The sequence below is a fragment of the Falco rusticolus genome, chromosome 18, assembly GCF_015220075.1.
Source record: "Falco rusticolus isolate bFalRus1 chromosome 18, bFalRus1.pri, whole genome shotgun sequence".
NCBI lineage: Eukaryota > Metazoa > Chordata > Aves > Falconiformes > Falconidae > Falco > Falco rusticolus.
In genome coordinates, this window is record NC_051204.1 from 2570272 (window position 1) to 2597533 (window position 27262).

General features: G+C 41.1%; 1 protein-coding gene across 12 annotated transcripts in view; it reads left to right on the forward strand.

Moving 5' to 3' along the window:
* Positions 1 to 2961: 2961 nt before the first annotated feature.
* The window catches only part of MPP3 (membrane palmitoylated protein 3), a 28670-nt gene continuing 4369 nt past the window's right edge, over positions 2962 to 27262 (forward strand). For 2 of the 12 annotated variants that reach the window (XM_037411099.1, XM_037411097.1), the window contains exons 1-15: positions 2962 to 5272; positions 11469 to 11587; positions 12090 to 12167; positions 14164 to 14244; positions 14745 to 14882; positions 15830 to 15911; positions 17392 to 17477; positions 18923 to 18997; positions 20041 to 20237; positions 22038 to 22102; positions 22932 to 22952; positions 24283 to 24324; positions 24768 to 24932; positions 25628 to 25708; positions 27094 to 27187. In XM_037411099.1, the coding sequence (XP_037266996.1) occupies positions 5242 to 5272; positions 11469 to 11587; positions 12090 to 12167; positions 14164 to 14244; positions 14745 to 14882; positions 15830 to 15911; positions 17392 to 17477; positions 18923 to 18997; positions 20041 to 20237; positions 22038 to 22102; positions 22932 to 22952; positions 24283 to 24324; positions 24768 to 24932; positions 25628 to 25708; positions 27094 to 27187 (1355 nt within the window). In that variant the 5' untranslated portion in view covers positions 2962 to 5241. Of the gene's footprint in view, positions 5273 to 7211; positions 7299 to 7347; positions 10235 to 11468; positions 11588 to 12089; positions 12168 to 14163; positions 14245 to 14744; positions 14883 to 15829; positions 15912 to 17391; positions 17478 to 18922; positions 18998 to 20040; positions 20238 to 22037; positions 22103 to 22931; positions 22953 to 24282; positions 24325 to 24767; positions 24933 to 25627; positions 25709 to 27093; positions 27188 to 27262 lie in introns of those variants that run through there. The other 10 variants (XM_037411088.1, XM_037411089.1, XM_037411093.1 and 7 more) reach the window with 9 other exon arrangements.

Below are 27262 nucleotides of genomic sequence, written 5' to 3' on the forward strand. Positions count from 1 at the left end.
GGGCCGGGCAAGGCCGGGAGCTGGGGGCCGGGCAGGGCCGGGAGCTGGGGGCCGGGCAGGGCTCGGAGCTGGAGGCCGGGCCGGGGGCAGGGACTGGGGCCGGGCAGGGTCAGGCCAGGCCGGGCCGGGGTCGGTGGCTGGGGCCGGGCCGGGGGGCCAGGCCGGGCCGGGGGCATGGGGGCAGGGGGCCAGGCAGGGCTGGGGGCCGGGGCGGCCGGCGGGCGCAGAGGGCAGCGGGGCGGTGAGCGCTCCCTCCCCGGCGCCGCTCCGCTCCCAGCCGTTCGCAGCCAGCGCCTCGCCCCGCGCCCGGAGACCCCCGGCGGCGCGAGTGACCCCTTCAGGATGTGGCACCGTGACACCCCGGTGGCAGAGCTGCGGCTGCCGGAGACCGCAGGGGGCTGCCGGGCCCGGCCGCCGGGGGCTTTGAAGGGAGACGGTGAGCTAGGTCAGCCCTGGAGCAAAGCAAGGCGAGGACGCTAACCCCGGCCCGCACTAGAAAGAAAATAAGTTTTCCGTCCGAAAGAGGGTTCCCTACAAGCTCAAGCGATTCCCATGCACCTCTCGTGCTTCTGACAGACAGAAAAGCCCTGAAATCAACAGTGTTAAATCACTAACGGCATTAGAAACTTAAAGTGGGGCAATGCTACTGACTTTCCTCCTCTCCCCCCCTACTGTTTTTAATGTTGTTTCTCAAAAAGAATCATTATTTTATATATAAGAACAGTCTTATTCAGGTCGGTCATTTCAACACCTAATTTTCAGCAAAGCATTGTCATTACAAAACTCTAGCCCACAGTTATAGAGCTTTCAGAAAGTAAGTTTGTAATAACCGGTAATTGCATTTTGCTTCCGTTCTAGACTGGCCACTGAACAAACGATTAGTCTGTCTTCAGTTTAATTTCAGTATTTTCACCAAATGCTAAAGCACAGGCAAGTATTTTTCACATGTTCACACTACCAGTCTTGACATTACTTTATTAATACTTTCCAAGGAGGGTCTGTGCGTGACTGCAGTAGCTCCTCAGTGGTATTTCAGGAGCCGTATTTTCCAGAACTCAAGAGGACACGGTTCTCTTCCCTCTAATTTCCTCTCAAATCAAGTACATAATTTTCACTGCAAATACAGAAAGCAAGTACCAGATGGGCTGAACAATTTGAGATTAATTTCAGCGGTCAACCGAGCTTTAGCAAAACATTTCCTTGTCCCTAAGTAGCCATTACCAGAAGAGTACTATATTGCTGATATTTCTTGCAAAAAAGGACTACAGCAGCAGAGTCCATGAGAAGGCATCATCCAAGATGTGGATAAAACCCTTCCAATTTTTTAGTGCTCCAACAATATGCTCGTTGGGCAGTTTCTTAATATTCAGGAGGATGAGACAGTAACAGGCAAGTCATCTATCTTTCTAACTCAACATTAATTTTTTAAAGCACATATTGTCTTTTGGAGGGAGGTTCGTTATCTACCATTCACCAAAGAGAAATGTGATGACCTAGCTGTACAGGACACAAATACCCAGTTTTGGTAATCCCACACTCCTGCCTTGCAGGTTAAGTGGATGATGCCAAGCCTTACCACCAATTCAGAAATGCTTGATGGCTTTTGTCATGTTATTTCATGCGCATCTATGCTACCCAGTGCAGTAAGGTGGAAAAAATACACAGCTCACATCAGTGTTTCAGCTCAGCACCAAACAGATGCAGCACCTTGTTGGCTGCCAGCAGGGCTCATCTGTATGCAGTAAGGACTACAGTGACAGTTACATGCCTGTTCTGGAGCCAGTTCAGTCTGCTAGCTGCACAGCATATGCCTGATTTTTAAACATCTGCATTTCTTTTATTGTTCTCTAAGTGTGCAACGTTTTCCACCGCTTTGTCCTCACCTATCTCCTTAAAGTAAAAAAAAAAAAAAAGCCCCCAAATCTCTCAAACGCTCGCAACCAATCATTTTCAGAATAATTCACAACTAAACACGTCAGCCTTAATGGTTTAATGATTCTTAAGGCATACACTTGGCTGTATCAGTACACACTGGACATTAGTGATGTCATTCCTCTTCCTTGTCATCCATTCTTGAAGTCTTCCTCATTTTTTGCACACTACATCTAAAATCAAGAGTACAAATATATGGGGAGGGGGCAATATTTTGGGTTTTATTTGGTCTCTGCCAGTGGCATAAACCTCAGCTTAACTAGCCTCCTTGCAGACACCCTGATGGCGTTTACCTAGAGATTATGGGTTACATTCATAAAAGGCCATATGTACCAAAATCGAAACATGTATCTTAACATCCTGCATAGCTCCCCACCCATTCTGGAGTCTGTCAGGTTTTTGAAGAATGCTCCCGCATTTTGCCTCCAGAACAGAGAGGTGCCTTCCTCCAGTTGCAGTCTGTACTCCCCACGCTCACTCACCAAACCTGCTGGCACAGTCCCAGTCTCACACAGAAGGGAAGACGAAGCAGGAGTGCTGTGTTTTTTCAAAGTGCTCAGCCAGGGCTGAAATGTACCACCTGAATTCCCTTTAACATAAATCTTCAGCTTGCTAGGGAAGTGCACTGTTCAGCGAACTGGCTACTTGCACTGTACTATAAACATGGCCCATCTAAGCCTTTCCAAACAGTAACACATTCATGATGAATTTCTGTTTACCACTACAGGTGGTAGCATTACTGCTGTGTGCAGCAGTGAAGCTGTGAAACAGAGCAAGGTCTTTAAAAAGATTAGTCAGCATGAGTCTGGTACAGTGCTCTGGGTGATGCTCTGTGTTGAGAAAGGAATGTACTCGGAATAATTAGAGAAGGTTCCACTGACGAAATACCACTGATGATGTTAAAGTAAAGGGACGTACTCTGAATAATTAGAAAAGATAAGGTGGGCACCTGAAGGAGATAAGGAGACCATGAGTCAGGAAATCGTTGAACGAAGAAAGTTGAAAGGTTTACTCCACCTAGATCCCACCTATCATGAACAGAACGATTAGGTGTCAAAATCAAATGAATATGTATGTAAAGATGTTGCAACCTCTCACGGAAGCTGTATAAATTACCTGACTTTTCAGAGCTAGTTTGTCCGGTGCGAATCAGCTAGCTCCCCAATGTTGCACAAAATAAATACCTTTGCTGCTTAAAGACAAAATTCGTCTCTGAGCAGTTACTCTGTGCCGTTTTGGCATCAGCTGTATTCCAAAACAGCAGTTCTGTCTGTACTGCTGTGTAAACAGTACCTCAGGGTACTTGTTGGAGGTTAATTAGCAGAAGCCCTATACCATTGCCTGCAGACACCATCCTCGGTTATGGGGTGACCTGATGCCCTTTTGTTCACAGGAGAAATACCGGGTACGTCCATCATGGGAGCACCTTCCTCTGATCCCCCTCCCAGGCCACGCATGTTAATCATGTGGATACATCCTCACCTTCAACGGCATTAGCTGCTTTTCATAATGCCTAGTAGAAAGTAGGAGCCAGGGTCTTCCTGGACAAACTCCTGTGTTGCTTACTGCCAGGGCAGATGGAATTTGCAGACAAAATACAAGGCTGGTAGTGACATGCAGAGTTGCATCTTGAGATAAAGGAGATGTCTATCACGGGGCTTGAGTTTACATTACTAATGTGCTGGTCTTTCAAAACAGGAGTCCCATTCTATTGAAAGAGCCTAAACTCAGCCTGAGAAGAGCCCCAATGCCTAGAAATACCTCTTTCATGACATGTTAAAAAAAAAAAACCAACAACAAAAAAACTATTCCCGACAGTCAGCAGAATAATTTCTGTTCCCTGATCTGCTGCAGACAAGTTATTGATTTATGCCTCACGTGTTAGTAAGGATGGTTTGTACCTAAGAATTCCAGTTGGTAGCCTTCATTTGTCAAAAAATAAATAATCTTATAGAATGTTTTCCTTATTTTATGTTAACTGCCTATGAACGTACTTCACAAGCAGTGAGAAACTGCAAGTCTTTCACGGGCAGACTAGATGTAAAAAAAATCCTACAGATGACTGTTCACAAACTGGATAACCCTGACAAATTTTCCAAATAATTTTCATTTCTGAACACATTTTGATGGCACACATAGGAAAAGACATTATCCATAACTAAAGTGGGCATGATGGAGGCCAGTTCCATGGATTCCATAGCAATATTTCAACTGGACTCAGCTGCTGCTGAAAAAAAACCCAAATAGCCTCTAGAACGATTATTTTCTCTTCTCATCTCTTCTCTTACTAGGCAAAGGAAAATTTATCTGATTGTGAACTTTGATCTTTTTCAGCCTGATACTAGTGTTTGAAAATAATCATCTGAGGTTCAGAGACTTTTTATCTCCTGGATTTTAGGCAAGGTTTCCTTCAGAAACTACAATTTGTCACTTCATTATTTTATTAAGAGCAGACAAAAGACATGTCCTTGGAAATATTTGTTTACTTTCTGCTTGAAAGGGTAGTTGTTGGGAGAAAGAGCAGTCTTTAAAAGGACAACGCATCTAGCTTCAAAATTTTAAGATCTCCATTTTTCTAAGAAAATAGAGTTTTTCTGCATGGCTGATAAACCACAGAAACGGTACCCCACTAAGGAGATGGTTTTTAATGGAGGTTTATCTCCCTGCACAATGCTTCCCTCCTAAAAAAGCAATGACTGCATCCATAAAATCTGTGCAAAATACAGTGTTTAAAAGAAAACCCTCCACCTGTCATGCAATAGTTTATGGTATTGCAGAATCACATTTGCATTCAGCGATGCAATCACAGTCTAGTAGTGAAAGTTTAAATCTCCTAGGACTGCACAGAACTAAAAACTCATTTGCAGGTTTTTGCATTTCATGGGATTTTTCCTCCTTTTTGTTGTTTCTTTTTGTTATCTTTTTCTCTCTTGTAAAATCATAAGCAGAAGTTGCTTCAATAAAAGTCCAAAGGTATAAGAAACAGCAATTTATTTATTTTTTTCTCCTGATAATTGCAGAGGACTACTGAAGTATTATTAGCTGTTCTTGTAATGATTAACTTCTGTTTGAAGAAACCAGCTTGATCCTGTATGCCATTAGTGACGCTGCTACCATTGTATCTGCAAAAACACAGAGTAAATCCTTAAACCATCTACACCAAAGAACTAACTGTAAAAAAGTAGAACAGATTTGGCAATTGCTTGTGTAACTGTGGCTTGACTGAAGAAACTGTATTCACGTATGCATTTTTACAAACGGAATGAAAATTTAAGAACAATCCAAGCAGCCTGCTGACAAAGCCTCCACATGCCTTCCTCACTCTATTTTGACAAATTTGGTAAGTTTTCCTATACTTTTACAATCACAGCAGTGATTATTGCAGGTGGAAAAGCTGCTGATTGTACTCTGGCTTAGAAGAAGGAAAATGTTTTCTTTTACCTTATTCTTTGTTCAGGTGAACCTCACAATACTGGAAAGCACTTCTACTTTTTTTTTTTAATTAATTCCATGTGTCACCATAATGACATACCACTAATCAGTAACTTTGGCGAAATCTGCATTTAATTACATAATAAAGCATAAAATGAGAGTGAATGTTTAGTAAATACTTTGATAAATAGGGTTATTCTTTCCAGAGTAATGTTCTGTGCTGCAGACTAGCCTTTGTAGAGATATAAACATAAAAGGATGTTTTACACTAAAAGCTTGACTGACTCCTGAATTATTATTTAGTATTGCATCTGATAAATGGGTAACGGATTGTCCTCCTACAAATCCTACAGATTTGCTAATGGTTAGAATTAATTAACTCTGTTTGTTTTTATAAAATAATTTAAATAGAAATATAGAGGAATAAGAATTATATTTTAATGAAACTAGTAGTTGCACAACAAAAGCTGCTATGAATCCTTTGTACATCCCTGTACCAAGGCCAAGAACTGAGAGCAACTGAATGAAACAACTCGTAGTTACCTGCCAAGAAATCGTGAACTTTAATAATTGATATAAAGAAATTGTATGGAATAGGGACAATAAGTGTAAATATATTTACTCAAAGAATGTAGGTATAGTAATTAGGTCATGTAACCATAGTTTGAAAGAAATAATTAATGAAATAACTAATGAAAGAAGGAGTCTGTTTCTCTAACTTCCTCTAACAAGGGGCCTGTTTATAAGTTATCTAGAGGGAGCGACTAAAAGACACAAGAAGGAACAGATGGCTGACAAGGACATAAATTAGCTCAGACCGACAAGAACACTGCAAACTTGCAAAACCATCACATACCAGGCAAAAGGTGAGAAGTACACCATGAGGAAGACCTACGGCCTTCCTCCCAGAGACCCCTGCCCACAATTCTTGGAAGAATTTGCACAAGTGCAAAGGATTGATAAGCTAATTAACATACAAAGCAAGAGTATGTTAATGATTTTTGGGAAATACTATGTTTATGCATGCATACTTAATGAATATGTATAAGCTCTATATGAGATGTATGATTTTGACTCTTGGTGTGCATTGATTGTGAGAGGCCTCACTCAAGCACCTGGCCGTCAATAAAGAAGTGTCTGCTTATCTCCATCACATTGGTTTTTCATTCTGAGATTTCGGTAACACTCTCCTTATTGCTGAGGACTTTGAAGGATTGAAGTGCTGGAGAGCTTACTCTGCAAGCCAAACCTCACCTGCCGCGGGCCTGTTTCCCAAACATCACCCTTTTCTTCTAGGAAAAAATAAAAAGGTGCTACCCCTGTAGAGCCTAGCAGCGCTTCCACCATACCGCTGTCATTTTTATCAACCCTCTTCTCCGGCTCCCCATTACCTACCCCATTTAATTTCACTGAACGCAGCTTTTTGTCTCTAAGGCCTAGCTCCAATGCCGCTCCCCTCCCGGGATGAGCCCCCCTATACGACACCCAGGGAGCCACCGCCGGGTCCCCCAGCTCTTCCACGGCCAAACGGCTGCTGGCCAAGGGCCCCCACGGCTCCGCTCACCCCCGGGGGACTTCGGCCAAGGCAGCTCCGGAGCCCGGGCGGGGCGGCGGTCACGGCCTAGGCCCGCCCGGCGGCCTCCCGAGCTCCGGGGGAGCCCTCACGGGAGCGCCGCCGCCTCTGAGGCGAAGCCCCGGGCCGCAGCGTTGCGGCTTGGCGGGGAGGCCCCAGCGCTGCAAGACGAGCCAGGCGGGCCGCCCCCAGCCCCGCCGCCGCCTGCCCCGGGCCGAGCTGGGGGAGGGAGAGAGGCAGGGAGGCGGCGCGTAGAGCGGCTCCAAGGGCGCATGAGCGGGGCGCGCAGCGGAGAGGCGAGCGGCGGGGAGCGGCGCTGCGGCCTGCGGGGGCAGCCAGGCAGCACCGGCCGGGCCCGCAGGTAATGGGCGCCCGGCGGCAGCAGCGCTCCCGACGCGCGGCGGGGCCCTGGCCCGGGCGGCGCCATTTTGCAGCGGGGCGGAGCCGGGCCGGGCTCTGACGCTGCCTTCGGGGCGCGGGCCCCGGTGTGGCGGGAGCCCGGGGCCCGCCGGGGGTTTTACCTGGCGGGCACCGGCTGGGGCTGTGCCCGGCGGAGTCCTCCGGGCGGCGGAGACGGGGCTGGGGAGGCGCTCGCACCGCCCGGCGCGGGGAGGCAGGGCGGGGAGGGGACATCCCGCCGCCGGCGTGAGGAGCCCGGTTCGGGGCGTCGCCTCGCCCCCCGCGGCTGGGCCGTGAGGAGCGGCGGCCGCGCCGGGCTGCGGTAACGGGTGGCCGAGCTCGGCGGAGTCCACAGACGGCTCTCCGGGGCGGGAGCGGTGGCCTGGCCGCGCTCCGCCCCTCGGGGACCCGCCGGGCCTCCGGGTCGCCTGAGGGGACCCGCCGGGCCCGGGTGCGGGGGCCCAGGTTCGGCCGAGCCTGGTCGGGACGCTTCGTGCACCGAAGCAAAGTGAGGAGCGACCCAGTGTCACAGCGGCCAGCCGCGACCTTACCGGCCTGCGGCTGGATCTCCCGCCCTGCTCGCTGAGGTGATCTCCTGGAAAGCTGTTAAAACGCGGCTGATTCCCGAAATAAGATCTACCGCTCTGGCCGATATACCTGGATTAGCAAAGCTTTTATGTTGTATTAGGCCGTAAACCACGCGAGGTTTGTTTTCCAAGGTGATGGGGATAAGCCAAAGCTATGCTTCTGTCTAATCCCCTCCTTTGACCAAAATGATCAACTCATTTCAGTTGATCTAAGCCCTTTCCAAGTACCAACAGTCCTTTTCCTGGGCAAGGAAGGTGGCTCAAACGTTCTGTCTTGGGAAGAGCTGGGGCAAGGATATGTGTAAAAAATAATCTATGGTTTAGGGTGGGTATTTTAAAGAGGAAAAGTGTCTTTGAGCCTGTTTGAACAACGAAAGTGCAGATGCCGTGGCAGGCCCCTCTTGCAAAACGCCACATGCTGGGGCAGAATTTGCTCTCAAAGCCAGCCCTGAGCAGTGACGTGGAGCGTGCTGGTGACAAATTATTGTCTAGGGAATGCTTTTTGTTCTTGAGAGTGTTGATTCCGATCTGTCCTTGCTAACTGGGGTTTTTACAGAGCATGGGAAATGCATCTGGGGAGGCCTTCTCCGTTTTGATGGCCGTGCCTAACTCGTCTGGTTCTGGTGTTGGTGAGTTTGCTGTCAGGTTTTTGAGATGTGAAAAACATGGATTTTCCGTATTCCTGTGTGAGATGCTTTTTCACTGAGAGCCTGGAAAATAACTTGGGGGTTTCTTGGGTTTTGGTGCTAAGTAAGTTTGTGGGAACCACCCATCGGTACAAAGACAGAGCGCACAATTAAAGTTCCCTTTCTTGACAATTAAGAGAAGATTTTAAAAGTGTCAAACAAAATGCAATAGTTGAGGAACCAGAGTGGTTGAATGAATTAATTGCTTATACATTTATTTTGGCACAAAGTGTAGAGGGGTGTGTGTGTGAAGTGTTTATTTCTTCAAAACAGTAGGTAATGAAAATGCTTTTGAAAGTTAATAAAGGTGTAGTATATGTAATAACACTGGAGTACTATCCATGGATCAGTGTGAATTTTCAATGCTCTTTCAGTTCACTTGCTTGGAAAACTCAGTTATGTTTTGATACCCAGGTGGACTAATGAAGCATAGCAGTAGAAAATACGGTGCAAAACACAGGTGACTATTGAGCTTAATATTTCAGTATGCTGTAGAGAAACTCAGGAATCTAGAAAATGCTAAACTCATATAGGCTAATTTGCCATGCAGTATTACGATACTTTCGGGCAGCTGATCAAAATAAAGTTGAATCAGAAGACAATCAAACTTGTGTCATATGATCAAAGTGTCAGAGATTTATCTAGAAATAGAAACACAAGGAGCATCCTTTATTGCATTTAGCAAAGAACTGGAGTATCCTGCATTTCTTTGTAATCCTTTTCGCATGCTGTTGTGGTTGTTTGTTTTTCTGCAAGCATTAGTTTGATGAATTTTAGGAGCATGAATGAGATTTTAAATGCCCTGGAACACGCAAAGTGTTTCATCTTGGACTGGTGATTATAAGTATAGATTCAGTTTTGCAGTTTGAAATTAAATTACTGTGGAGTCGTTTGCTCTTGGGGACAAGAAAAACCAGCAATAAAAGCATCTAATGGAATTTCTGAGCAATACAAGTAGCCTTATTTTATTTTTTTGGAGCATCCTCAGTACCCATGACCAAGGTTGATGGAGTGACACTCCTACTAGCTTTAGTAAGTTGCATGTAATTGTAGCAGGAGCCGCATCAGAATGCCAGGGGCATATAAATTCCCCTGAGGCGTGCTTTTAGGAAGCCCCAGAACATCTTGTCATGATGGTGTTTTCCTGCATGCTCTCTCCATTTCTGTGCATATGGTGTTTATCAGTACTTTTAGACATCCATTCTGCAGCATGCTTTTTTCTTTCCTGTCTTTTCAGATGGTCACTTAGGCCTTTTAAAACTGTCCCTCTTGAGAATAGAGGAGGGAAGCATCTGCTGTCTTCAGCATCAGCTTTATCCAAGATAACACATGGTTATTATATAACGTAATATTTTTTGTGGTGTTATTTGAGTAGCAGAATAACTGCAGGACTCTGCCTGATTTAGGTTAAACTGAACACTTGAGAGAAAGATGTACTAGGAATTTACTATTTTTACATGCTTGCCATTTTTTCTCACGTGCTTGAGCTTAGGTATTATCTTTGCTCATTTCAGGACTGCCTCTGAATCGCAGTCCAGAAAGAAGAAACAATCGTGTTGATTTAAGTTGAACATTTGTCTCTAAGATTAAGAACAAAGCCATGCCAGTGCTTTCGGAAGACTCAGGTAACTAATCTGCATGCTTTCAACAGATCAGTGACTGAAATCGTAGCGTATGTGTTTCACACAGGACATGAATTCAAACTGGAGTTAAATTAAATAGAGTTTAGGTAGTCCAGCTAGGTTTCTTAGAAATTACCTAAAAGAATGCAAGGAAGGTGGAGTATAAAAGGTAGAAATTAGTAAACCTAGTCAGATTTCAAGAAACTAATGCATAAGAATGCTAGAGCCCCTGAATATATGCTGGTAGACAGGTTCTTATGGAAAACTTGGACCTCTCAGTATAACACCGGCTTCTATGCATGCTTATTAAAGATCAGCCTTATATCCCTGCTGCTCGCTGTGCTACTTCTTAGTATTTTCTGAACAGGTTTTGGAAAGCTTTGTTAATATTCTTCCTTCTGACTTAAACCCCAGTGATTCCATTCAAGGCTTGCTAACCAGCTTCTCTGGTACGCTACCAAGGGTGAAGTCATATTGTATGCCAATGATACTGAGTTTTTAAGTGGAAGTGAGTTTGAGTCTCCTGGATGCAAATGCACTCTAAAGTTCATGGAGAGAATAGCCAGAGGAGCAGATTTTAGCCTCCCACCCTTCCTTTTTCTTTTTGTTTGTTTGGATTTTGGTTTCTCAGCCAGTTTTTTGTTTTCTCATCAAGAAAAACCTAACATTCGCCTGGCCCTGTGCACTGCACATGTGGGATATTGCTGATTTAAACACTTTTTAGAAAATTAGCCACAAGCTTTGTTTCCAGTGCACTGGAAGTCAACATCAGTCCTTTCTTCCTCTGGTCAGACCTGACTTCTACCAGGTGCCTTAGAGGTAGTAGGGGCAGGATAACTTTTGTAAGCAAAGTTGCTTGGGAAGCAGAGCTATTAGCTGTGCAACAGGGGAGGTAGTTCAGTCATTTTGTGAATCTGCTGTGGTGCTCTAAACTCAGTTTGTTAGGGGCCTGGCAGTTCTAGAAACAAAGGGGGAAACTTAAAAAATAGTGTCTTTAAAAATACATGTTGCTTTGGTAGCTTTTGCCTTAATATGATGGATGTTATATCTTAAGCTGTGTTTGCCGCTTAAGAAGGGAGCGTTACAAAACGAGTGGAAGATAAGCATAAATCACTCTGCAAACTTAATGATCACCAAGGTGGTACCCAAGTAAATGTAGTTGATGTTGTCTGCAATAGAAGGTCCCATGAGACCTGCCGTCTACAAAGCTTTTGTTCTGTCCTGAATTTAAATTTAGGATTGCATGAGACTCTGGCCCTTTTGACGTCTCAGCTAAGACCCGATTCAAATCATAAAGAGGAAATGGGATTCCTTAGGGATGTCTTCAGTGAAAAGAGTCTCAGCTACCTGATGAAGGTAAAAGCTTATTTATGAACGTACTTTTTCCTAACAGGTTACTTATTCTCTGTTCCCTTGATTTATCAGCTGTTTACTTTGCCAAAGCTTTTTTTTTTTTTTTTTTTTTTTTTTAAATTCTATACTGACCGAAGCATGCATTTATTTAGGCACAAACATCAAGAACATTCATTGACAGTTCACATATTTTGTTCAGAAAAAGGATTTCTGCCTTGATTGCCAAAATGCAGATACAGTGCCTGGTAGCTAAAAATCAGTGTGGAATGGCTTAATTGTTTCCCTTATGCTCTAAGTCTTAACCTTTCTGGCCATCTATGAAACTAGCACAAGAAGAAGAAAACTACAAGGCTCCTAAACAAATCAAAAATAACCCCAAGAGAGGTTATTTTTCTGACACTTGTCTCAGAAAAATTCTATTTCTTAAATATAAAAATACTCCAATGTAGGTATATTTAGGAGGTTTTGTATTTCTCTGTAGTATTATACCCGTTGTCTTTTTCAGATCCATGAAAAACTCCGTCATTATGAAAGACAGAGTCCAACTCCTGTTTTACATAGTGCAGCGGGATTAGTTGAAGATGTGAGTAAAAATTCTTGTCTCCTTATTTTCCTATTATTTATGCCTGCTTTTCTTACAAATCAAAGTTTTACAATTGTGCTGTATGTGTCAATATTTCTCATCTTCCCCACTGTCTTTGGAATTTGTTGTCTGGTTTCACTCATGATTTATCAAAATACCATGCCATTAAATGTCCAGTGAAGACAGACACAGGCAGGTGGATGTTATTAATGGACTTCATAAGGGAGAGGCTGCAAAAAGCATTCGGTCCTTTCTTGGCAATAGACTATCCCAGCTAAACATTCAGTCTTAAGGACTTAAATTTATCACAACCCAAACAGTATTGCTGTTCACATAGAACGTTTCTGTTGGAAGGGACCTTGAAAGATGATCTAGTCTACCTTTCGCTGGGTCAGGTTGCTCAAAGCCTTGTCCAACTTGACTTTGACCATTTCTAGTGGTAGGGCATCCACAACTTCTCTGGGCAACCTGTTTTAGCATCTCATCACCCTCATCATTAAAAAGATTCTTCCTTGTATCCAATCTAAATCTGCCCTCTTTCAGTTTAAAACTGCTGTCCCTTGTCCTGTCACTACAGGCCTTGGTAAAGAGCTTTTTTCCATCTTCCTTTTAAGTGCCCTTTATGTATTGAAAGGCAGCAGTAAGGTCTCCTGGAGCCTTCTCTTCTCCAGGCTGAACAACCCCAGCTCTCTCAGCCTTTCTTCTTAGGAGAAGTGTTCCAGCCCTCAGATCATTTTTGTTGTCCTCCTTTGGATGTGCTCCAACAGGTCCATGTCTGTCTTGTACTGGGAACCCTGGCACTGGATGCAGTACTCCAGGTGGAAGGGGGGGGGGTCTCAGAAGAACAGAGTTGAGGGGCAGAATCCCCTCCCTCTTGTCTGCTGGCTGTGCTTCTCTTTGTGCAGCCTGGGGTACAGTTGGCTTTCTGGGCTGCAAGCACGCGTTGCCATCATGTATCTGATTTTTCATCCCCCACTATCCCCAAGTCATTCTCCACGGGGCTTCTCTCAACCAGTTCATCCCCCAGTCTGTTCACAGAGCAAAGTTGTACCTTGAATTTGTTTGTAATGTGCTGCAGGCCTGAAAAAGTGAAATTTGTACTGCCTTTGATGGCTCTTTACAAGCAGCTTGCACCTCTTTCCTTGCAAAGTGTAGCAAATGGCTGTGGAAGGTTTGGGAGCTAGAATTCCTCCCTTTGCAAAGCCAAGAGACCCTGCTGCTCCATCACAGCCTGCAGCATACCCCCTCTCCCCTCTCCCACAAATAGCCTACTGCCTCCGTCAAAGTTCTGGCACTGCTGCCTGTCAAGTCGTACAAAATTGCCATCCTCTAAACAGCAGAGGAGGAGTTTTATACAGGACTCTATGATTTCCCTATCTAGAACCCTTTACAGGGAAAGAAAATCTCCGTTGCTTCCAACCCTTTCTCCCTTCCTCCTCCTCCCACCCAACCCACATAGTGCAGAAGTTATTCTCTAATTTTTTTTTTTTTCCTCTAATCTTTTGTTTGGAAGACCTGAGACTCCAGGGCATGTTTTGATATCCAGGCTTTGCAAGGCAACACGGGAACTTTTGTTGCATGTTCCACACAGGTGATGCTGCCTGGTTACAGAGAGGATTAAACTCCTTTATCATAGTACAAGCACAAGAGTGTTGTTTCGCGTATCACTTACAGATTCCATATAGATTTTAAATTTTCAGAAATAATTCCTGAAGTTATATTGGTGGAATCACTCAGAAAATGTGTGATTAGGGACTAGGATCCTGATTTCTGGTGATTGTCTTCCTGCACTATCTAATAAAAGTAAAATCGATGAAGAAGCTTTAATTTCTTCTTCGATTCATTCACTATTAACTGGGATTGTTTTTGATCAGCTCACACCACTTTGATGAATGATGGAAGTTAGCAGACACTCACCAGAAACACTCACTTGCAAATATATGGTCTTGTTTGGTCGACTACTTTAATTTTGAGGATGTTAATTTTTATTTTAAAGGTAATAGAAGAATTGCAGACCGCACCAGTGAATAATGAAGAAAAAGAGCTACTTCAGCTGTTGTCAACACCACATCTCAGGGTAAAAAAACACACCAGAGACCTGAACAAAATTCCTTTGCAGAATTCCAGTAGAATGTTTCGTAATGGAAAAGTTACACTGGCGAGTTCCTAAGAGAAAGGGAAGATCTCCTACAAACTGTAGTTCTGTTCCATTGTGATTTCCTGCACAGGCTTCAGGATGTGGAGGGTACTGAGATGACACAGCATCAGCCTTTCGTGTGTAATGCACCATGTCGTCTTCTCTCCCCTCCTTAATATTTTCTGAGGGAGCACCTTCTGCTTTCCGTAGTTCACTCCGTTGTGTAAGTTTGTTTAGGCTGAGCTTTGTTAATGCCTGGATTTGCTTACACCAATACATAGTTTACATGATGGGTAAGATAACTGCCAAATCTTTTTTGAGGGATTTATGGTGAGGGTGGGAAAGGGGAGGTTTAAGTTTGCTGTTAACGTTGGAAATGTGAGAACTGGAAACTATAATATTACCCCATTACATTACTGTTTCTTACTCCTTTTATGCAGGCAATGCTTGTAGTACATGACACCGTAGCACAGAAGAACTTTGACCCAGTCCTTCCACCTCTACCTGATAACTTTGATGATGATTTTGATGAGGAATCAGTGAAAATCGTTCGGCTAGTGAAAAATAAAGAACCCTTGGTACATATAAGATAACCCATCTCTAGTCATAAAACTCGGTAGTGCAAAAGCATTATTGTGAGTATGGAGGAGATACCTGAAGATGTTGCCAAATAGTCTGCAAAACCTAGGAGTGTTCTGAAGCTAGTAAAATAACATAAAAAGAAAACTTTGGTGAAAACACCTTCAGTTTTGCATGAGACACTTTATAGGCATGGGCTTATAATGCCAGTTAATGCAGGTGGTGTGACCTTTGAGGAAACTATTCTGTTGAAGCAATTATGCATATTATTAATATTAATTCTTTTCATATTGTAACTAACATTCAGTGAATTAAAACCTTCATTTACATGAACATCAGTGATGTATGGTAAGAGTATGTTTGATAGCTGTATGTAAACATTGACAAGGTACTAATTTTATAGAAATGGAAGAACTGATTTCCTGAGAAAATACAGTTATATTTCTTCGGGGAAGAAATCTGTTAAAGTGCCTTCTTATATGACAGTAGGTAGTAGAAGAGGGCAGTGACGTAATTCCTGGTTAAAGTGCTATATTGCCAGCAGAGGTAGGAGAAGAAAGAAAATATCGAATTACTTGGCTTTCCTTGCTTTTATATGTAAAAATACTGGCTGTGTTGTATAAAGTTTCAGAAGACACACAGAGAAAACTTGTAAGAAATTCTGTTTTGCACACTTGAGTGACTTTGCTCACCACAATAATGTAGGTAGTGTAAGCAGTTGACAAAGGTGGCAGAAAGGAAGGTGTGTGCCTTCCCACAGTCACATGACATGGGCACAGGCAAAAGTTGAATAGTGGTGAAAATTATCAAGGAGGAAGATAAAATTTGCAGGGCAAATTAATTCCAGTTGAAAAGACTCATTAACTTACGTGTTATTTCACCGCTGGCTGTATTCTAAGAAAATTCTTCTGATGGTTTCTTGGGGGGGGGGTATGTTTTATTTCAGGGAGCTACCATCAGACGAGACGAGCATACAGGAGCTGTGATTGTAGCAAGGATCATGAGAGGTGGTGCAGCGGACCGCAGTGGTAAATTTCTGAAGAAAAAGCGCTTTAAAATGGCATTTGTAAACTGTTTTAAAACTTCTTGAACTCTGCAAGCACACATGTACTCTACACATATACCTAGAGCCATAGTCTGAACCTGATAGTTATTCATTCCAAAACCAGTCCTTGGGACACAGGTGTTTGATATGTGTATAGACTATTTTGGAGGAAAAAAAACCCAACAACCAAACCCACCCCAGCCTATCAAAATCTTAATAAGCAACTGTTAGATGTCAGGTCTGAACTAGTATGTAGGCTTTCTCTGTAGTCTGGTGGAGGGAGGTGGGTGTTGCTGGAGAACAAATCATCCCAACGAGCTTCGGAATGGGATGTGTCCCTGCTGGAATTGCTTTTCTTCCATGCTGATGATAAGGGAGCCCCCGTGGTAAGCTTGCTTGGCAATGGAATTTCTGGTGTCTAGTGGCAAGAGAGACTTTTGTGCCTAGGCTGTCGTTCAGCGTGCTCTTAGGATCTACAAGATTAATTCATGCAGTAATTAACCTTCCATTTTCTAGAAGGTAATCATGCAGACTTTATTAAATAAGCTGAATTGGCCTTATATGAGTGGTACAGACTCCAAGCCTCCTGCACCTTTTTTTAATACACAAGTAATGCAATCCCCAAATTAATGAATTAGTGTTGAAAAACATAGCTAACTACAGATTTCTTCTTGATGGTTATCATTCTTCAAATGAATGTAGTCTGATAAATGTAACATGAAATTACTAGAGCATGTGCTTAGCATTTCTGTATTTCATTAGTAATTGATTAATTTAATTAGATACAATTTTCTGTAAAATAGCTGCTAGGAAAAAATGCTAACAGAGATGGGAGAAGTAGTTCTAAGCTTTAGAAGAAAGAAAAGAATGGTTTTTACGTCTAATCTAGTATCTTGGTTTATTCAGTGTATTGTATTATTTTCTGTTCGATTTACTGAGAAATTTTGTTGGTGAACAGTAGTTGTAGAACACAAGCACAACATTTACTGAACTGGATAAATGAACCTAAAACTTGTAAGGTCCCCTTCATGGCTAGTTAAAAAAAAAAATGTAGCCCAGCATTTTTTCTGGGACTGTAGTGTTGATCTGTCACTTGACAGCCATGTCATTCCTGCCTTTATAGTCAGCAGCAGGACTCCTGATTCTACAAGATTTGATCATCCTCATGAAACTATTGCAGTTTTGCATTTTTAGTGCTGATCCAAATATAGAGGCGGTGATTTTTCCAGAGTATCTTGCCACATGTTCTCTATCTCCACACTGTGAGCTGGTGCTGCATGAAAAAAACACGCAATATGGAATAAGGGTGGGAGATTTCAGAGCACGTTGCCAACCAAGGCACTTGGTATTAGTAGGAAATCAATTAAGCTGGGAGAGGGAGGTACATGGACTTAGGTCAAACGTTGGAAGAGTGGTGCTTTCCGGTCTGTAGACTTATTTTAATTTCTGTACTGTCCTTTCAGGTCTCGTCCATGTTGGAGATGAACTAAGAGAAGTCAATGGTATTACTGTGCTTCACAAACGACCGGAAGAAATAAGTCAGATTTTGGTCTGCACTGATTTTCATTTCAAGATCTTTTCTGTTGGGTGATCTCGTAATTACAATAGATGATGAAATTTAATCATGAATTTAAAATACGTATAGAGCTAAAAGATTCAGTCCCTGCTTGTCTTTGCATTAAGAGTTTTTCTTCCCCCAGGGGATTAGTCTTCTTCTGACTTCAGAAACTTCATTGAACTCAATCAGTACCAAATAAGATACAAATACAAAGTTACATGTTGCTCTGTCAAGAACTTCCCTTTCATGCTTTGTTCATGACAAGCAAATTGCAAATTAAAAGTGCATTCCTAGAAGATAAGCAGTTTATTCATAATACAGTACGTTGGGAAGCTGAGGGAAGTCTTGGCTGTGTGTCCAGCGGACCTCTCAGTCTTTACCAGCAGATTCCTTGTGATAACAAATTCTTGCTTCAAGCTTCTCTAGCATTAATGCCCACAAATCCTGGTAGAAAGTGTTGTAGCTCTTATGCTTATTTGTCTCTGACGTCCCTCTTGTGGCTTGGTTCCCCCTTGTCTTGGTGTGGAGCGGAGTTAGGGACACAGTAAGAGGAATGGCAACACTAGGAGACTGAAGTATCTGGCATGAGTTCCATCACCGAATTTAGATTTAGATCAGAATAATCCTGAATAAGGAGAATGACTGGTTCTAACTTGGGGGTAGGGGGAGGAATCAAAATCAGATTTTCAGATACTCTTGTCAAGTTTTATTTGTAGGGACCCTGGGATGCTGTTCATCTGTCATGTTCTAAATGGCTGCAGTGTAATGGACAAACATTTGTAGCTCTTCCTCAAAAAACAAACCATGAAAAGCAAACCAAGTGGATTATCTGGGTTTCCTTTTTAATCTGTGCACAACAGCAGGCTGCTGTAGGACACAGTTCATCTCATCCAAAATAAGGCATCTAAAATAGATCTCACAAACCTATTCTAGATTCTCAAAGCACCTAGAAGTGTTTTTTAATTTACTGTAACTAATAATTGAAATTTAGTAGCAAAGATTTTTAGACTGAAAGTAGATGTTTACATTTCACCCTAACCAGTTATAACCCTGGGAGTTATATGTGGGAAAATACAGCGATATTTTTCAAAGAGGCACTTGAAAATGGTTCATTTGGTACTAAAAGCCACAGACATATTTAATTCCCTGTGAACTGTAATCCAGAAGTTAATGCAATTGCTAAAAGCAAATGAAGGAATTTTAATACAGGTCTTAATATGTTCTAGCCAAGTAGTTCCTGTGGGTGTCTCCATGGGGAAGACACTGTTGTGGAGATTTAATTGTTGTGTCGTGGTCTCTAATGAAGTTAAATAGTGGATTAGCTCGGCCTGTTACAGTTCTGAGAAGAAGAGACACCTCCTAAATGGGAACTCGAATAGTCTGTGACGTGTCCTTGTCCTGCTTTCAAAGTAAAAAAACATTTCTCTCTTTCTCAGGCTCAGTCTCAGGGATCAATAACATTAAAAATAATTCCAGCTATCAAAGAAGAAGATCGTCTAAAAGACAGCAAGGTACACAACTTGAGTGAAATTCTGAAGCACGTGTGTTCATTTTTACACAATTCTGGCATCTCTGTAAATGTAAGGTTCCTGCTGTTTCAGTAAGGAGTGTCACAGACCCATAATTGAACTTAATTAGAAGTTAATTAAAAAGATGATGACAGTAGAACAGTTTCTTCTTGTAAAACGCCATGCCCTTTATCCAGTAGAATTACTTAGATGACTTCTCCATCATCTTGGTACGTGTTCTTTAACAGCATTTCTGATATCTAGCCTCTTGGTTTTGTTCATGTAATTAAAACTGGTGTTCCTGCCGGTCTCCTCACACCATGACAGCTGCTATCTGTCTGTTATCTATTGATTGGGTTGAAACACCTATTTGCAAACATCGTTTGCCCCCGTTAGCCCACTGTAGACATTGACAGGCCTCTTTTGAGCGCTACATGTGCCCTGCTCCATCAGCAGTGACTTACTGTTTGACCGGGCCCTTACAGGATTCCTCTGTCAGCCCTTATTTCTGCTTCCCTGCTCTCAGCTACCGAATTTTTAAAATACTTTTAACAGTAGTTCTACTGTGATGTGTTAAATGGTGGTAAGATACAAATCCAAAGTTGAGTAGTAGGTTTTGATGCATTTAAAGAACATTTTAAGAACAGTCTTTATAACTGGGGAATTTTGCCATAAATCCCTTCTTATTGTTTTCTCCCTCCCCTTAGGTTTTGGGTTTTTTTTCTTTGTTGCATTTTGTACTTATGTAGACTGTGAACTGTGTTTCTTGGGGCTTTGATCTTTGAGTCCCATGTTCCACAATGCCAATACACAATGACTGGGTATGTGCTTGAAAGTTTATTTTTCTGCGTAAGTCAAAATAGAGATGCAGCTTGCTAGCTTTTAGTATTTTTGAGTACTGTAAAGCATAAAGGAGAGATGAAATGTACATATTACATACATATATATATATACAGTTAGCAGTATAAGCACTGGGGAAGCCTTTTAAAGGTAGTTTGACATTCCAAATAGGACAAGAAGAATGGATGTGTTGCTTTCTTTTAAAGGTGTTTATGAGGGCGCTTTTCAGCTATAATCCCAAAGAAGACAGAGCCATTCCTTGCCAGGAGGCTGGGCTGCCGTTTAAGAAACGACACATCCTCGAAGTTGTAAGCCAAGATGATCCCACGTGGTGGCAAGCAAAGCGTGTTGGCGATACCAACCTCCGAGCAGGCTTGATCCCCTCAAAACAGTTCCAGGAAAGGTTTGTTGATTACAGATATTATTTTTTTCAGCACGTATAGTGTCATACTGATTTTATGCTGCCTTTTTTCATAGGTAATGAAGGGCAGGATCATGCTAGGGTGAATACCAGGTGCTTTAAATGCTCAAAAGCTGCATCTTTTCATCTTTTCCAATTATATAATGAGTTTCCCAGCTTTTCTTGGCTAGTTTGCCACTGACTTAGGCTTTGTAGCTTGACAGAAACACTTGCTAAACTGTATGAAATGAAATGTGGTATGTCAGTCTCTTGGCTTTGTATCTTAAATCTCTGGGAAATACACTGTATTTCCAGACTTGTACTTCCACAGTATGAGAGGAAATGCTGATTTATTGTAACAGTTTTGAATTTATGCATGTAGTAGTAGTAACAAAAGAGTAGCTGATCTTCCTGCTGGCACCGAAGGGAGTATTTAGCTTGGACACAGGTACCTTCTGGAGCTTGAAGTTTCTCTGTTTTCACAGCAAGATATGTGTATCTTTTAAAACAAAAACATCCCTCGAGTCTTGTATTTACAGTAAAGAAATCTTAGATGTAAGAAGGAATCTGATTTAAGCCACTGGTCTCGTGTGACTCTTACTCCAAATTACTGGATTCAGCTTCTTTGGATTGCAGGTGTTACAAAGGTGGGGCATCTAAGAATTAGAGGTCTGATTTTATTGCTGGCCTCAAAGATTTGCATAAGGTTTCTAATAGAGCACTTCACCCTGCTCTGTGAATGCTTCTTTGAAATACCAAGCAAATCCTGCCTGAACAGCTGTATCCATCCTCCTGTGCACACATGCAGGTCAACAGATACCGCTGCACGGCAGTCCTTGGGATTTTTTTATTTTCTTCTTTTTCCTTTTTTTTTTTTTTTTCAGATGTTGTAAACTCCATTTCAATATATGCAAGAATATAAAAATTGCCTCCGGGTCTGTTTTCCCCTGAGTGACTCTATAAATGCCAGAGCATCCTTAATCTGTTATGAATGTTGATCTCTGGCAAAAAAAAAAAAAGAAAACACTTAGGAAAAAAATGGGGTTTATTTTGCCATGTGAGGGGTTTCTTGGGGGTTGGATTTTTGTTGTGGGTTGTTGGGGTGGTTTTTGGTGTCGGGTTTTTGGGGTGGGGCAGCAGTGTGTGTTTTTTGAGCAAATTCACGACTTGGGAGATAAGGAGTTGAGTTCTAGTTCATGATTTTAACAGTTCAGGAAGTTTTACTTGATATTCTTTCTTACATTTTCACACAAGTTGTTTGAATTGGTTTGTTTATTAGTAAATAACAGAAAACTCCATGATCTGGAAGGCAGTGGATAGTTTCTGTATGGCTTCAGTGATGATTTTGGGCAAAGGTTATCTACTTTTGAGTTCTCTTTGAGCTTAGTAGTTTCTCGGATTGTAGGCAGACAGGAATTTTGCCCATTCTTTGTGAAAATGGCAAATAGAAGTTGGATTCTCAGCAGAATTAGAATGGAATAGAACAGTTGTTTCCTTAATCTTGCAAAAAAGATTGAGTGGGGAAAAGGAAATAGAAAAAAAATTACATTGATAAAAGTAACATGCTATTGTTTTCTGTGCTCGGATATATGAAAGCCTAAAATGTTTTACAGTCTTCTGTCTGTCACTTACCAACAGCAATATTGGACCATCACAGTTTTAAAGAAAAACATCTTTTAAAATGTTAAATCTTTGGAGGAAAAGCACTATTTCATTATTTTCAATGCTCTATGTATAATATGAGATAAATTCTTTATGATTCTGAGCTCACATGGCTAAAATAAAAAAATATTTTCTATTTAGACGATTGACTTACAGAAGAACAATAGGCACTTTGCAGAATCCCAGAACTGTGAAGAAACCATTATGTAAGTCTGTTCTGTTCCTTCAGTGATGTCTCAGTTGGTCCCACTTCCTCAGTATTTTTCTGTTAATAATTTCAATAATGATGTGTTCGAATATATTTTGTGTAACCTGTCATTAATTGATTGGCATGGATACAAGCTGCCACATGAGAGGATCTGGGTTTGAGCTTGACCCAGTGTTGCCAGTACCTACTGGTTTGCAAAAAACCATGACTGTCTCTCTCTTCCTAAGCTTTACATATTGTCTAGATGCTTTAAAACTTGCTGGTGTTCACATACTTTTTTTCTATGGTTTCTAATGTTCCTGTTGCTCTTGGGTACTTCAGCACAGCTTTTATATTGATGTGTGAGGCGAGTGCCACCCTCGTGTAGACTATTAATCTGGAAATTGTCCCTTTTCAGGGATATAAGTGAACTTGTGACTTGTGGTGCATGGCACATCTCGTGAAGAGATGCAGGTATCCTCATGCTATAAGGAGGAGGGAAGATGCTCAACTAAATTATAAAATAGCTTTACTGATTTAAATGAAAGTTTTCCAAATCAGTTTCAGTTACGTTCAGTGCTAGGAAGCGTGTAATGATGATTGTTACTTGGGCTTTTTCTCAGATGTTCTCGAGGCAATTAAGCTGATATGTGGTTATAATACTAAATTTTAGCAAGAAGTCTTTAATCAGTTGATAAGGGTACATCACTGCATTTTTTTTTTAAGATAGAAAAGCCTGTTAAGCAAACCAGACCAGAAGAACCTTCCTTTCCATTCCCTCTAATTTTACTCAGTCATTTGCTAGTCTTTTAATATCATACCAACTCTGCCTTTCATGCTAACTACAGATGACCAATCTTCTGATAAAGGTAGGTACTCTCCTAACTCACTTTCTGTCTGAATATAAACAACCACGGCTTTTTCTAAGATACTTGATAAGCCCCCAAGCAAAGGGAATAGTGGATACAGCTTGTTCCTACAGCAGTTTCTTTTTGGGTTACTATTTAAACTAATTTAATTTGGATTGATGACTTAGGTAATGATGACCTCCAAATTTACGAGAAAAGATTTGTGTCTTCTGATTTGCATTTACATGTTCTGTAGGTTTCTGAGTTGGGCTGAAAGAGATGCAACTTACCTGCAGTCTTTATATCTGATATTTTTAAAAAAGTAAAGAAATACTGGAGTTTTAACATTTTAGAGCACCTGTATCAATCCAAATTGATTTTTCTTCACTGTTCCTTTGGACTGTTTTCTGTGTTATTTTCATTATGAGCAGCTGTGTCAGGCTCATGCAGTTTTATGTCGCTGCATCACACACCTTTCCAAATATTAGGTATTTTCTGTTGAATTATGCATGGTGTGATTTTATCCACCACCCCTTACACATACTTCTTGAGAATAACATATAACATTCCAAGTATCAGTATTACATCAACTTCAGTGATACTCTGTCATCAGCTGGCCGTGACAGGTGTACCCTATCGAAGTGCGAGGAGTATTTTGCAGCTAAATATCATGGGTTTATGTCATATACTTTTAGGGGCCTTGGGGGTGGTCATAGTTTGAGGAGGTGTCAGTTGGCCTTTTTTGACATCGTTTTGTGTATTATTTTACATACTTGCATATGACAAAAGCATGACATCTTTACCTTTTTAATAAAGAACTCGTAAGCAATGATAATTTTAACTTGGTCAAAATGAAGGTGTTCGGAGCTCATCTTTCAGTGATCCCCAGTTCCCTTTTTTCAAGCCCAAATGATATTGAAATGTCACAAGAGGTAATATTCTTACAATATCATACCCATTTATAAAGTCACACATTAAACAGCTCTGTTTGCAGAGTCTTCTTTTTTACTTAAGACTGAATATTATATACTTTTAGCAGCAACATTCATCAAATGTAATGAGTGTTGAAGAGCATAAATTCTGGGAACCATAAATACCAAGGTGTAAAATTTTCTTGTGCAATGTCATAATCAGGGATTTTTTAAAATATAAACCAGTAGCCAAGGCAAATAATTTTTTGTATCATTTTATGTTAGAAAAGCATGTGCATAGGATGCAGGATACAAAACTTCTTCCCTCACCAATGACCCAGACTTGTTTCACAGGCACTGTTTAAGGTATCTTCCTCCTCCCTTCTCACTCTCCTTTCCTCTCTGCCCTCCCCACCCCACCCTGGATTTTTAATTTACAGAAGACTGTGACTGTGAAGGATATTTCAACGGACAGTACATAGGTGAGAAACCAAAATCCCTTTCATCTTCCCTAACACACCCCTGGGAAAAAAAAGAAAACAAAAAACCCCTCAAACCAAAACCAAACCCCAAACACCCCCACATTAAAAAAGAAAAACTAACTTATTTACATTAATTTCCCGTACGTTCAAAAACTTGATTATCTCTGTGCAAAGGCATAATTGGACTTTGGCATAGCCAACACTTGGCAACTCAAGGTGGTATGAGATGCTATGAGAGGGTTTTAATTATAGATTGGTTGCTCGGTTTTCTACCTGATACGCAAATTTTTCATCTATAAGATTAGCATATGAACACTGATTCCATTAAAAAAAACAACTGTGAGAGTAATTCATATTCAAAGAGAGTAACTTCTAGTTGAACAAGCTTGAAAATTTAGGTATGTGGAGACAAGGTTTAAAGTATCTTTTGTTTTCCTCTACAGCTGGCTTACGCAGGAGCTTTAGATTAAGTCGTAAAGAGAAGGAGAACAATGTGAATGAAGGAAAGCCAGCAGAGCAGGCAGATGCAGCAGAGCTCCTAACGTATGAAGAGGTCATGAAATACCAGCAGCAGCCTGGTGAACAGCAGAGGCTGGTGGTTTTGATTGGTAAGATACACAATTGGTTCAAAAATTTTCATGGATCTCCCTCTTCCCTTGTCGCCTGCAGTCCAAGAGGCTTTCTTGAAGTGTTTGGATTTTGGTTTTGTGGTTCTGGTGGTTGGTCTTTTCTTTTGAATGACGTTTAAAAAACAAACCACCACACTAGTAAAGCAAAAGCAAAAAAAACCCCACCCAACCCCAAAACAACCAAACTCACCAAGTCCTTCTAAAAATAAAAATGCAGGACTATTTCTCATTTTTCTGATTCACTTTCCATTGGTTCTCACTCAAACATGTGCATCCTTACACTGTCAGAACAATTAATTAAAAGGTAGATGTTAGAATTACGTGACAGAATTCTGCATGCAATTTTTTATTGCGTGTGTGTTTAACAGCCAATTTGCCAGGACGTCCTGGAAATCAAGGGTATCTGTCTCATAAAACTGACTGCTAAGATTACAGATTTTCAGACTTAGTGCCTGACAGATGTTTGTCCAGCAGCTGTTCAGTTTGTTCATGATGACATTCTTCAAAGAAGAATGTGGCGGGTCATGAGGTTTCTCATGTACAGGTTTCTTCATATGTATAATAAATAAAAATAATAATATGTATCATATTATTTTTGTGAAATGGATATTGTTTATGCTCCTGCCAGTATTTCATTCCACACAGAAATCTGTGAGTCCTTTCTATTTTATTAGGTTGTTTGGGGGCCAAGTTAAGTGAGCTCAAGCAGAAGGTTGTGTCAGAGAATCCACAGGAGTACGGTGTTGCAGTTCCACGTGAGTAAAATATACTGACTTGGGTGTGTTGCCAATTTATTCCATAAATGCTTTTTAATAGTGCTAACTGCATTAATGAGTGGTAGTTTGTGTTTTGACTATGAATTATAAGCATATTTCAGAAGTACTCAAAATTATTTTTCTCATTGTAATATGCTGTGTTTGCCCTGAACAGCTGAATAGATCACTAAAAAATTTGGCAGATAATCCACTTTGGAATGGTGGCAACTGATTTTTTTGAATTGTGTTTTCCCAAGTGAACAGATCGCATTTACTTATGTCTATTAAAAAAATGAGAAACTGAATACAGAAAGAAAAAGATGATAAATTGCAAAAAGAACTAGTGTCAAAAACTAGCATCTTAAGATTCAGCCAAAACATTATATGTGTTTAAAACAGGATGGTTTTTCCTTCAGAATATCATACTAGATAAAGTTAAAAAAAAAAAAAAAAAAAAAAGACAGCAATAAACCAAGTCAGAATTTATACTAACCAAGAATTTAAAATCCTGTAAATCTCAGCTGTTCAAACAAGCCAGTCACAGTGATAGAGAAATAAGTGATTCTGCTGCATGGTTTTGTGAGTAGTTACACTGATTGATTTTTGCTGGATTATTTTCTAAAAGAAAAATAACAAAATCTTACACACACAAAAAAATCCATCGATACTTGTATTCCCAACAAGTCACTTCTACTTGATAGGCAGGTAGAAAATGGACATTGAGGGCACTGTTTATATGTTGTTTAAGACTTTCCATAAACGTCTGCCAGGCAGACATGCAATTAGTTAGCAGTAGAACTCGTATGGGTAATTTTTATTTGAATTTAAACACACACAAAAATAGCAGACATCAGTTTTATGACCAGGATTAGATTTGTAGAATGATCACCAAAGCATCTCCTAAAGTAATAACAGTTATTAAAAAAAATTATGACATGAAAGGGACACATGTAATTACGCAAGTTTCACAAGTAGCATGGGAAAACAGCGAGGGATATTCAAATTCTGAGGCAACATAACAGGCCTTCGTATTTCATATTTTTATTTTCTGAGCTTCAGAGGAAGCGAGAGTCCAATATTCCAAACAGTTAAGAGAGACTGTTTTCCATAGGATTATACTCTACTGCTTCTACCAGGTGTAAGAACTATGCCTCCTAATTTTTGTGTTAGTTATAGCAAGCTTGAGAGCAAAACAACCTCACTTTTGGTCTTTGAATTTTTGAGATTGAGTTTAAAAGAAAACTATAATGTTTGATTTATATTTTCTGTTGATTTGAACATGCCAGTGTCTAACTACCTTGTTTGAACTCATGAAAATCTGACTGGGACTAAACAGAAAAAATCTAGTTGTTTGCAAAGGCTGATCCGTCTCCTGTGTCTTGCAGATACAACCAGGTCAAAGAAAAGTCACGAGAAAGAGGGAGTAGAATACAATTTTGTCTCTAAGCAATCATTTGAGACAGATGTGCAGCAAAACAAGTGAGTTAATTTTAAAATATTGGCATAATTGACTGTATTTAAAAAATTTTGCTAGTTATCTCTTGCATCATACGA